This window comes from Tasmannia lanceolata, unplaced genomic scaffold, assembly GCF_043159265.1.
Source record: "Tasmannia lanceolata isolate RefF3 unplaced genomic scaffold, GAP_Taslan_0.1 ptg000019l, whole genome shotgun sequence".
Lineage (NCBI taxonomy): Eukaryota > Viridiplantae > Streptophyta > Magnoliopsida > Canellales > Winteraceae > Tasmannia > Tasmannia lanceolata.
In genome coordinates, this window is record NW_027518696.1 from 6,588,736 (window position 1) to 6,600,209 (window position 11,474).

General features: G+C 38.6%; 1 protein-coding gene across 1 annotated transcript; it reads left to right on the plus strand.

Moving 5' to 3' along the window:
• Positions 1–1,135: 1,135 nt before the first annotated feature.
• On the plus strand, positions 1,136–11,474 carry LOC143852733 (vesicle-associated membrane protein 724). Its single transcript, XM_077362304.1, has 5 exons — positions 1,136–1,568; positions 5,817–5,958; positions 6,054–6,174; positions 10,617–10,679; positions 10,910–11,474. The coding sequence occupies exons 1-5, from the start codon at positions 1,379–1,381 to the stop codon at positions 11,057–11,059; spliced, it is 666 nt and encodes a 221-aa protein (XP_077218419.1). The 5' UTR covers positions 1,136–1,378; the 3' UTR covers positions 11,060–11,474.

The window sequence follows — 11,474 nt, forward strand, 5'->3', positions numbered from 1 at the left end:
AATGTGTTAAGGAGGCTAGGGTTACCATTTCAGTTACCATATCATTATTCTTAGTGGGACGCTAAAGTAAAGGGCACCCTTGGGACTAGAGGGTGCCCCCATTTGTTCCATGTCACCCATGTGCATTTATAATAGGCCTACTATTATTGGCACTAATATGTTTTGATAATTATACTACTTCACGTTGTCTTATTATGTAATTAGTTATCTAAGGTTATTGCATTTCCCAAAAAACTGTCTGGAAGCCAATTAAAAATGAAAATACAAGCTGAGTTTGTGCAATTATTAAAGGGAAATGATATCAGCGCCAGGGGTGTTTTGAATTTTGATAAACATGTGCACTCCACTTGTCTCTCGTGTAGTATTTAAAGAGGTGTCAGAGGATATTACGGTTCTCAAAAAGCTCTTAAAGCTCTTTAAATACTACACGACAGACAGTGGAGCGCATGTTTATCAAAACACTCTGGTGCAGATATCATTTCCCTTATTAAAACATACACGCAGAATTTGGCGTAATGCATGTAGAAATACATGATTTCAAGTTTTTTTTTTTTTTTTTTTTTAATGATTCCAAGTTCACAACAGGTACAAAGCTTGTCACAAAGTTACAAATCTCACTGTATCTCTCACGTGATTGCTGCCAGTTTAAAAAAAAAAAAAAACAGCCCCCAAATATCTTAAATCGGAGTTTTTATATGGTGGCCGACCGTCAAAATCACAAGGGCATGATGGCAAAATCCTGCCCTTTGATTTTTTCATCTAAGTCAAACCATCTTTTTTTTACTTCCCACTTAGATGAAAAATCAAAGGGCATGGTTTTGCCACCTGCGCTTGTGATTTTGACGGTCGGCCACCATGTAAATTCTCCTTAAATCGACCCCTCTATTTTTCTTTCTCTATCCCCGGGTTTAGAGAGAGAAAGACAAATAGGGGATCGATTTAGGAGATATAGGGGTCGATTTATCACTCCCCAAAACAGAAGAAGACGATCTTACCCCCATTACCCCTGTGCCTTTTCTATACCTTTCCAAACGTTTTTAGAATTTTAAGCTTTTACTCAATAGGGGTGCCCTTACTAAAAAGATAATTACAAATCCAGCATACTCCTACCTTGGCAGTTGGCACCTTGCTTGTTTGTTGAAGAAAATGCAAAAGACCGAAAACGACGAACAAAATCCAAGGAAAGAGAAAGGAAAAGAAAACAAAAGTAAAAGTCACCGCCGCAAGCAATAGAAAAATACTCTCTCTTTTTCAAATACAGGATTTGCAGACCAAAAACCCTAAATGCAAGTCCTTCAAGCATCTCGATTCTTTGTCCCTGATTTCTAATCTCCGATAATAAGAAAGGAATTGAGAAATCTAGAAAGAAAGGGAGAAAATGAGTCAGGAATCGTTCATTTACAGCTTCGTAGCGAGAGGAACGATGATTTTGGCGGAATATACGGAATTTACTGGGAATTTTCCAGCGATCGCTTCTCAATGTCTACAGAGGCTTCCCTCTTCTAATAACAAGTTCACATACAGTTGTGATCACCATACCTTCAATTTCCTTGTGGAAGATGGTTACGGTAATTTTTATGCTTTCAATCTAGGGTTTTAGTGCTGTTCTTTTGTTTCTTTATTCGTCTTGTACAGGCTTTTTTGCTTTGCTAGGGTTTTTTAGTTCTGTTATTTGTTTGATGCTTGCTTGATTTAAGAGAATTTCATATTAAGTTGAGTACTTGAATGTTGTGGATCTAGATGTTTGTTGGAGATGGAGTGATTCCTTCAGTTTGGAGTATTGGATGGTGTGTATTGATTCTGCCGATTTTTGTGATTGTTATTGAGGTTTCCATAAACAATTAATGACACAGAGGAGTTTTAATACACCATTTGAGAGAGAGAGAGGAGTTTGAATAACAAATTTAGTTGTTTATTTACTTAATTTTTAATGAATTATGAGCACTCATGCCTCTCCATCGTAGTAGTGGCGACTTGGAACTTGAGAGGTACATATGATTGATCTTACGGACAATCCCAGGATATTGTTGTTTTCTATCCCTCCTTTCTCGTGACCTTGATCTCCTCTTATATGTAAGATGTTTTTGAGTACATATGCATACTGCAATAAAATGTGTCAAAAATCATGTGCACGACTAGATTAAATGTAAATGACAGAGACAGCTACAAATGCTCTCTAGTTCCTCCACTCATTGTGGGAGGATTGCGGCAACAAGAAACCCATTCTCCTTAATATGAAGTCAAGTCACTGGTGTGACAGGGCCTTGGCTCATGTATGACTAGATGTGAAGAATGGATATGCTGCACACATTCTCTACAGTGTTTGCATCTCTATCAACATGACATATCTCATTGCTTCTGATAATGGAATCAATCTATTCACTTCTAAAGTTCTGGTCTTGCTATAAGAAGAGTATGATTACCGTGGTCAAAGATTTTGAAGTAGCCCTTTGCCTCTTTTGCTCTCTCCATTGTCATAATGCTTCATACTTGGACGAGCCATGGTTTTCTTTGGATGAATAGCTAGGGCTCTGTTTGGATGCCAATTGCAAGGAGACCTTGAGCAATCCCCAAGCAAAAAAATGCACTTTTTGGTGTTTGTTTGCCAATTTAGCATCCCACTCCGTGGAGACTATCAAACAAGAATGATAGCTAATTATTGCTTGTCTGGTGACATGGCACCCATGAGCTCTCCTTATACCTTGTATGCCTCATTTCTCCAAAAATGGTGGAAATCTTCGAGTAGAATTTTGATTTTTCTCTTTCTCTCTCTCTCTCTCTCTCTCTCTCTCTCTCTCTCTCTCCTCTTTCTATATAGTGGTACTGACACCCCCTTCCTTTACTTATACGAGATTGGCAACCAAACACTACTTATCACTATTCTACTAGGTAAATCCTAGGTAGACCATAGGAATGAAGATGGGGCTGTCATATGGGCATTTAGTGGTCCAATAGGGGTGGCAGACTCTAATGAGACAGAAGTTCGTGCCATCCACCAAGGAATCAAATTTCTTCAAAATGAAGATATGAATAGGGTGGTGGCAGTAGGAGACTCTCTCAATGTCATTAGATGGCTTAGAGGCCCAAACATAGCCCCTTGGAGATTTGCTGCTTTATTTGATGAGATTTAGGTTAGAATTGGATCCTCCTCAATTTCCTTCAATCACATTAGGCGATCAACGAATAGAGAAGCTAACAAGCTTGCGAGAGAGGGGGTCCATAGGGAGAGAGTCGAGCTCTTCGACTTCCTTCCTCCATAGTTTGTTTTCGTCTTTCTACTTTTTCGGGCGTATATTCCCTTGTTATCTTTGTATATCTTTGTATTTCCTGGGACCTCCTCTGTCGCCTTTGTTTTAACGAATTCTCTCTTACCATTCACAAATTCTACAGATTTTTGTGATTGTTATTGAGGGTTCCATAAACAATTAATGAGACAGAGGAGTTTGAATAACACCATTTAACAATTAATGAGACAGAGGAGTTTGAATAACACCATTTGAGAGAGAGAGAGAGAGTAAAATATTTAGTTGTTTATTTACTTAATTTTTAATGAATTATGGGCATTCATGCCTCTCCATCGCAGTTGTGGCGACTTGGAACTTGAGAGGTACATATGATTGAACTTGTGGACAATCCCAGGAGATTGTTGTTTTCTATCCCTCCTTTCTTGTGACCTTGATCTCCTCTGATATGTAAGATGGTTTTGAGTACATATGCATACTGCAATAAAATCTGTCAAAAATCATGTGCACGACTAGATTAAATGTAAATGACAGAGACAACTACAAATTCTCTCTTGTTCCTCCACTCATTGTGGGAGGATTGCGGCAACAAGAAACCCATTCTCCTTAATATGAAGTCAAGTCACTGGTGTGACAGGGCCTCGGCTCATGTATGACTAGATGTGAAGAATGGGTATGCTGCACACATTCTCTACAGTGTTTGCATCTCTATCAACATGACATATCTCATTGCTTCTGATAATGGAATCAATCTATTCACTTCTAAAGTTCTGGTCTTGCTATAAGAAGAGTATGATTACCGTGGTCAAAGATTTTGCAGTAGCCCTTTGCCTCTTTTGCTCTCTCCATTGTCATAATGCTTCATACTTGGACAAGCCATGGTTTTCTTTGGCTGAATAGCTAAGGCTCTGTTTGGATGCCAATTGCAAGGGGGCCTTGAGCAATCCCCAAGCAAAAAAATGCACTTTTGGTGTTTGTTTGCCAATTTAGCATCACACTCCGTGGAGACTGTCAAACAAGAATGATAGCTAATTATTGCTTGCCTGGTGACGTGGCACCCATCAGCTCTCCTTATACCCTCTATGCCTCATTTCTCCAAAAATGGTGGAAATCTTCAAGTAGAATTTTGATTTTTCTCTTTTTCTCTCTTTCTCTCTCTTGGCTCTCTCTCTCTCCTCATTCTATATAGTGGTGCTGACATCCCCTTCCTTTACTTATACGAGATTGGCAACCAAACACTACTTATCACTATTCTAAGGTAAATCCTAGGTAGACCATAGGAATGAAGATGGGGCTGTCATATGGGCATTTAGTGGACCAATAGGGGTGGCAGACTCTAATGAGACAGAAGTTTGTGCCATCCACCAAGAAATCAAATTTCTTCAAAATGAAGATATGAATAGGGTGGTGGCAGAAGGAGACTCTCTCAATGTCACTAGATGGCTTAGAGGCCCAAACATAGGCCCTTGGAGACTTGCTGCTTTATTTGATGAGATTTAGGATAGAATTGGATCCTCCTCAATTTCCTTCAATCACATTAGGCGATCAACGAATAGAGAACCTGACAAGCTTGCTAGAGAGGGGGTCCATAGGGTGAGAGTCGAGCTATTTGACTTCCTTCCTCCATAGTTCGTTTTCATCTTTCTACTTTTTCGGGCGTATATTCCCTTGTTATCTTTGTATATCTTTGTATTTCCTGGGACCTCCTCTGTCGCCTTTGTTTTAACGAATGCTCTCTTACCATTCAAAAAAAAATTCCTATGTAAACCAAACATTACAAAATTTTGTCTCCTCCCTATTGACTACTTATACCACTAATCTACAGATTCTACATGGTAACCATCTGCATCCAAACCGAGGCTAAGAGAAAATAAGGTGATTGTTATTGCTTAGGTCCGTCAATCTTTTTGAGCATATTGTAGTCATGCGTCCGAATGCTACTGACTACTAGTGCCCCCAAGGTTATCATTGACTGCTTTTCCGTGGCTTTTCTCCTCCATTATTTTTCTGTTTCTGTAAGGGTCTGTTTGGATGCCTGTTAAACTCTGGTATAGTAGAGTTGCAAGTAGTCAACCGGGAGGAGACATGATTTGGAAACCCTAGGAAATTACCTGGGGTTTCTGTTGTTTGGATGCATGGTAACTTCGTAGAATGTTCGGAGGTCTCCAGCAGGAAGATATCTGGTTATTCCGGCGAGAAGATTGCTAGCACGGTTGGGCGAGGTGTTTCCGGCAGCTTCCACGGCTGGGAATTCGTCTCTGCGAAGTTTACAAGAGGCTTATATCTATTTTGGGTTCTTTTGCAAGTAAGGGATTTGTACGCCACGTAGGCCGACACTCACCCGTCAAAGGAAATCGTACATCCGGTTTTTTAATTTGGTTTGGGAACCAAGCAGAGGATTTGGCTTACATGGCAATCCAGAACCACTGACAATACCTGGTAAAGCCTTAAAAACAGGCATCCAAACAGATCCTAAGCATCAAATTCTTTTGGTCATAACATTGTATAGAAGACAACTTTTTCTGCCTCATCTTTCTTGCTGGGGTAATGTATTTTGCTTTGTGGATTTTGCAGCATATTGTGTAGTTGCAAAAGACTCGGTTGCAAAGCAAGTGTCTATAGCCTTTTTGGAGCGTCTCAAGGCGGACTTCAAGAAGAGATATGGAGGTGGAAAAGCTGATACTGCCATTGCCAAAAGCCTCAACAAAGATTTTGGGTAAGTTTTTGTTGTGAAATTATATTTTCCTAGGAAAGATTTGATCCATGTCTTTTTTTTCTTTTAATAACAATTATGGTCTTAAAAATTTGCAGCCCAGTTATAAAAGAGCATATGCAGTACATCATTGACCATGCTGAAGAGATTGGAAAGCTTTTAAAAGTGAAGGCCCAAGTCTCAGAAGTCAAAAGTATTATGCTGGAAAATATAGACAAGGTATTCATTCTAATGCTTATCAGTTTTTCCCAAAGAAAACATCCACATAAACCATGATGGATGAAAAATATTAGCACGGGTTGCATAACATCAGTATTTTGTGAATTTTTCTTTCTCTTGACATTTACAGACTATCATTGGGTCTTGCAAAAGTTCTATTCCATTTTCATTTGAACTCGGACTTGAGTTTCTACTCTTTGGTAATGGCCTTGAAGCCGTGCTTTTCCAGCACCTAATGGCATAAATATTGTATGTTAGACCTCTGCAAGGGCCAATTTTTAGCTCTGTTCTTATTTAAGCACACTGTTCCACGGAAGTTTTATCTCCTTTTGGCTGCAGAGTTGCACCAATCTGTCCTTGCTATACATTAGCGTTCTACTATTTTACCGTTCTACCTGACACTAGCACTACTATTTCATCTTTTAGCCTAAGCTGTCCTGCCCATACATTAGCATTTGGCTAATAGTGGATGCATATATTGGGTTAAACTGCATATTGGATTACTGACATGTATGTGTTCACTCTTAAATAGCAATATGTCATATTAGAACAATTTTAGCTGTCATCTCACCTGTTGAGTCTGAGTCAACCCAATGATTTGAAATGGAGCTGAAAAGGGGTAGATTGCACTGTTGATCCCGCGCCACCTAAAAGGCCAAAGGCAGCATCTTATATAGTTGATATCATTGCCGATTTTTCTAGTGTTGACACGTTAATGCTTATGGATGAACAATTATTTCTAAAGAACCGTAGTATGTGCTCCAATTCAATGGAGCGCCATTCATCCTGCATTTCTTTTGAGTTTATGTTCTTTCTCTACCCTCAACTGTGTAAGGCATGTGAAAGTGATTTGCTGTAGGCAACAAACATTGACCTCGCCTTGGATTTCAAATCTAAAGTTACATACAGGAGTCACTATCTCTCTATATATAGTGTCCAACCATAGCTCCTCATCCATGAAAACCTTACTTCATGTGCCTTGCCATTACTAATAGGCATGCTTTTATCACTTGATTATTATATGCAGTTGTTTGTTAAGTTCGTATAGTGGTGAGAGATTTCTTCCACCAGTGAGTCAGTGACCCAGTCTTTTATTTTTATACTTACTAAAGCTCCCGAGAAAAAAATTAGTCATAGTTGCCAACTCAAGAAGCATCACGAATTGCCCTTTTCATCATTCAATCAATTAAAATTCATTCTGCTGCACGACACCATGCCCATGTTGCTTCTCTATCTAGCTCACGATTTTATGTTATCTTTTTTTTTTTTTTTGATAATTTTTCTTAAGTCACGTGGTCCTTCATCAAGCATAAATTTGATGTCTTTTCTGTCTTCTTTCGTTCCATACCTTAGACACTAAGCATTATATAGCACTTGCATTAAAAGCCTTAGAGGTGATGGGGTGGAAAATATTCTTCCAAAGCATTCAGGGTGTTTTTTCATTCCCATAGCATATGCTAGCAGTTGTCATGTCCTCATAATCCGTCTTTGTTATGGAGTTGTAGAGGGAAAGCCTAAGAAGTGATGGACTGATGGGGCGGAAAATATGCTTCCAAAGCATTCATGGAGTTTTTTCCATTCCCATAGCATATGCTAGCAGTTGTCATGTTATAATCTGTCTCATTGTGGAGTTGTAGAGGGAAAGCATTGGCATATTGCTGAGGTAGATCTCTGTATGATGTTTCATTCTAGAAAACCTTGGAGAGAGGCGTTGCACACTGCTACTCATGTTATTAACGTGCTACCTTCCTGAGTGTTATAAAAATTGTCGCCTTTTCAGATGTCGACAGGAAGATTCCGGATTAGTCTTCTCTCAGATCATATGACTGTTTTTGCTATGTGCATTGTACCTGAGAAGGTTGACATAAGTTCTCTCCAAGGCCATCAGATGCATCTTCACTACATATAGCACTGAGCACAAGGGGCATCGATATTAATTATTATCGTCTTGTAAGATTCTATTCTCATGCCTCTAGTTGTGACTCCCATGCCCACTTCCTCTCATTTTCCAGTGTTTGACAACCGATATTCGTAGTGTTATGGTGTATTTGTCATTTATAATAGACTATAATTTAGTTTGTTTGCTGCCATATTTAAGTGAGTGGTTAGGGTTGTAATCAGTATCATGGAAGAACCCAACTCCAGGTCCAGTTAGGTCTTTAGGTCTCTCCCCTTTCTTCCTTTCTTCTTCTTACTCTCTCATACATATCAGATTATTGCAGTTTTGAAAAATGAAAAGGAAAAAAAACTAAACAGAGCTAAAAGAAAATGTTTGAATTTTTTGTTTGGAAAGCTATCATGTTCTTGATGTTATCACTGCAATGAAGCTTAAGAATTTGAATTTATGTTTTCTTGTGACTGCCCCTCTTCAGAGGTTATGTGGGTATTCTTGACATCATGGTTCAAAATTCCACATCTCAACTCTTCTAATCAGGAGCAGCTTCTTCTCTGGAATTTAAAGGTCTCTTTTGGAGCCAGGGATTCTCTGGAACTTAAAGGTCTCTTTAGGAGCCAGGGAAGCAAGTTTTTCTTGTTGTTTTCTGCTTCTCTCGTATGTAAATTTGCTCGTTTTGTCTTAGATCCAAAATTCCATGTTTAAGTTGCCAAGGTTCAATTTAAGAAAGAGCTCTAAGCACTGGTTCCGAAGTTCCTTCTAAAGTAAGCAAGGTTCTTTCTTATGTTCAACTTTAGGATCACACTTCTAAAGTAAGCAAGGTTCTTTCTTTTCTCCAACTTTGGGGTTTCTACAATTTCTTCGTTCTTCTATTTATTTAATTATATGTTCTCTTTTTTGTAAGGTTGCTTAGATTGTAATGATGTTATAAGCATGTCCAATGGGCATTATAACAACATTATAACATTAAATAATGGTTCTTAACGTATTTTTAATTAATGGTTTGCTAAACTCAGGGGTGCCCTTGCAAAAAAGGGCTGAAAGGGTGCCCCCATTGGCTGCACGTGACCAAGGTGCATTACAATTTATAACTGGTGGTATATTCTTTTCATTTGCTTTAATGGATTGCATTAGGGTGGGAGTATTCGTCCCTTCTGCTGTCTCTGCCATGGGAGAAGATGTTCACCCATGAGGGAGTGCACGTTAGGAAATAGTTATGCTGGATAAAGTTCTCCGCTCTTCTTCTCAGAAAAATGAGCAAAAATCTAATACCATCTTTAACTAATGAGCAAATCAACCAAATTTGGACTCATGAAATGCAAAAAGCTTCCACTTTAACTTCCACAATAGCCGGAGCTACACCTTCTGGAAGTCTTAAAATAAATAGAGCCTAATAGACATCTCAAGCAGCACAAGAATGATCTATATCAAGATTCAAGACACAATAATTGGGAGGTGTAGCCTAACTGAAAAATGTTGTTTACAACCACAACCGCCTTAGACATGAACCATCAAAATCTGGTTCATGTCATTTGTCCTTAAATCCAACACATGAGAAGATCCGCAAATGAGATGGCGGACCACTTAGCGAAGGACGGGGTCAACTTGGAGACGATTGCTGTAATTCAATCTATCCATCTAGATGGTGCCGCATAAGACAGTGGGAAGTGTCTTTCTAGTTGTTGTTCATGCTTTCTGTGCTGACTTGATTTTCAGTTCTGTTTTTATTTCATTGTAAGTGTTTGGCCTTCTCCAGCTCGTGTATCGCTGGCATCTCCTGTTTTGGGGGACATGTTTGTCCCCTTTTTGTACTCCTTGTTTATTGGAATAAGAATCGTTACCTGTCAAAAAAAAAAGAAAAAAAAAAGACATGAACTATCAAAATCTTCAACAAATTCTGTTTTGAAGTTCTTTTCAGAGGTCAAGAACTAGGTGAAGAAGCTTTAATAGTTTTGTAAACAATAATATTTATAACGCTATAGTGGAAGAGCTGATTGAACATTGAGCAGAGAATTTGACTCCTTTCAAGAAGATACCTCTGCAAGAAAACACACAGCTAGTGACATATTCAAGTGATAACTTAGATACTAGAAAGACAAAATACCTGACATGTTCTTGAAGCTAATCATGTAGGAGGCTAGTGCAGGTAATATATGGAATCAATTGGTTACAACGACCGTATTGTCTGAGAGAACAAAACCAATAATGGACTGAAAACGTGTCCTGAGATATTCAACAAATTTGAACCATGTTTAGCTAAATATTCTGAGATGATTTGATTCTGCCCATTGTGGTTCGTTAGGATGAAGAAATGACTATTTTGAAGACTTATTAGTGGGAAGATGCAAAACTTTGCATTGATTAGCCAATTCATGAACTGATAGTTTATTAAGTGATGAAGTTTTCATTCGTACTTGAAAACAGTGGTGTGACCAAAACATCTCTTATATGATGATCGTAATGCGAATCTCATAGAAACTTCTCTAGTCATGAAGTTAATAGTGATAATTTTATTGATGATAGTTCTTTACTCACGAAATACTTTCAGGCCATCGACAGAGGGGAAAAGCTAGATGACCTTACAGATAAGACAGAAGAGCTGCGGTCTCAGGTGGTCATCTTTTTACAAATAACTTTTAGGCCCTGTTGTTTGAGATTGTGATAACCGATTGTGAGACCAAAACCTATTATTGGACTCAAAATTACATTTAAATTTGAGTCCGATAATAGGTTAGGGGCTCACAATCTGTTGTCACAATCTCAAACGAACAGGCCCTTAGCTTCATTCACTTGGATTAATCACTTTCATTTACTGAAAAGATCTTATTAGTAATATCACAGGCCCAAGACTTCAAGAATCAAGGGACTCAAATTCGGCGGAAAATGTGGTTCCAGAATATGAAAATAAAGCTGGTCGTTCTTGCCATCCTTTTGATTCTGGTTCTTATAATCTGGGTTTCTGTTTGTCAAGGCTTCGACTGCACCAACTAGCATTTCCAATCGTGAAAATCAAACATTCAACACCAAAGATATATACACGGATTTCCAACCGCAAAGTTGACTATAACAAACTAGAATTTCGAGGACTATGAGGAGTTCCTGTGTTTCTTATCAGTTGGTATAAGAACCCCACGGCATCAGTTAATCTGTGAGGCTGAGGCAGACAGAGTTGCAAATGCTGATCCGTTTTTGGCATGTTGATGAGATATATAATAGCTGATCGTGGTGGTGTTGAATCTTTTGTGGCGAACATCCTGTCAATAATACTGCAATAAATTAAACAGTGGCATCCATTTCACTATTGTATTACATTTACAGGGTGCTATTGGTACTGTATCAATCAAGACTTATCAGAAGTTATAGAAGAAATGGCAGTCATAGATTTGATTTCGCCTATGACAGGTAA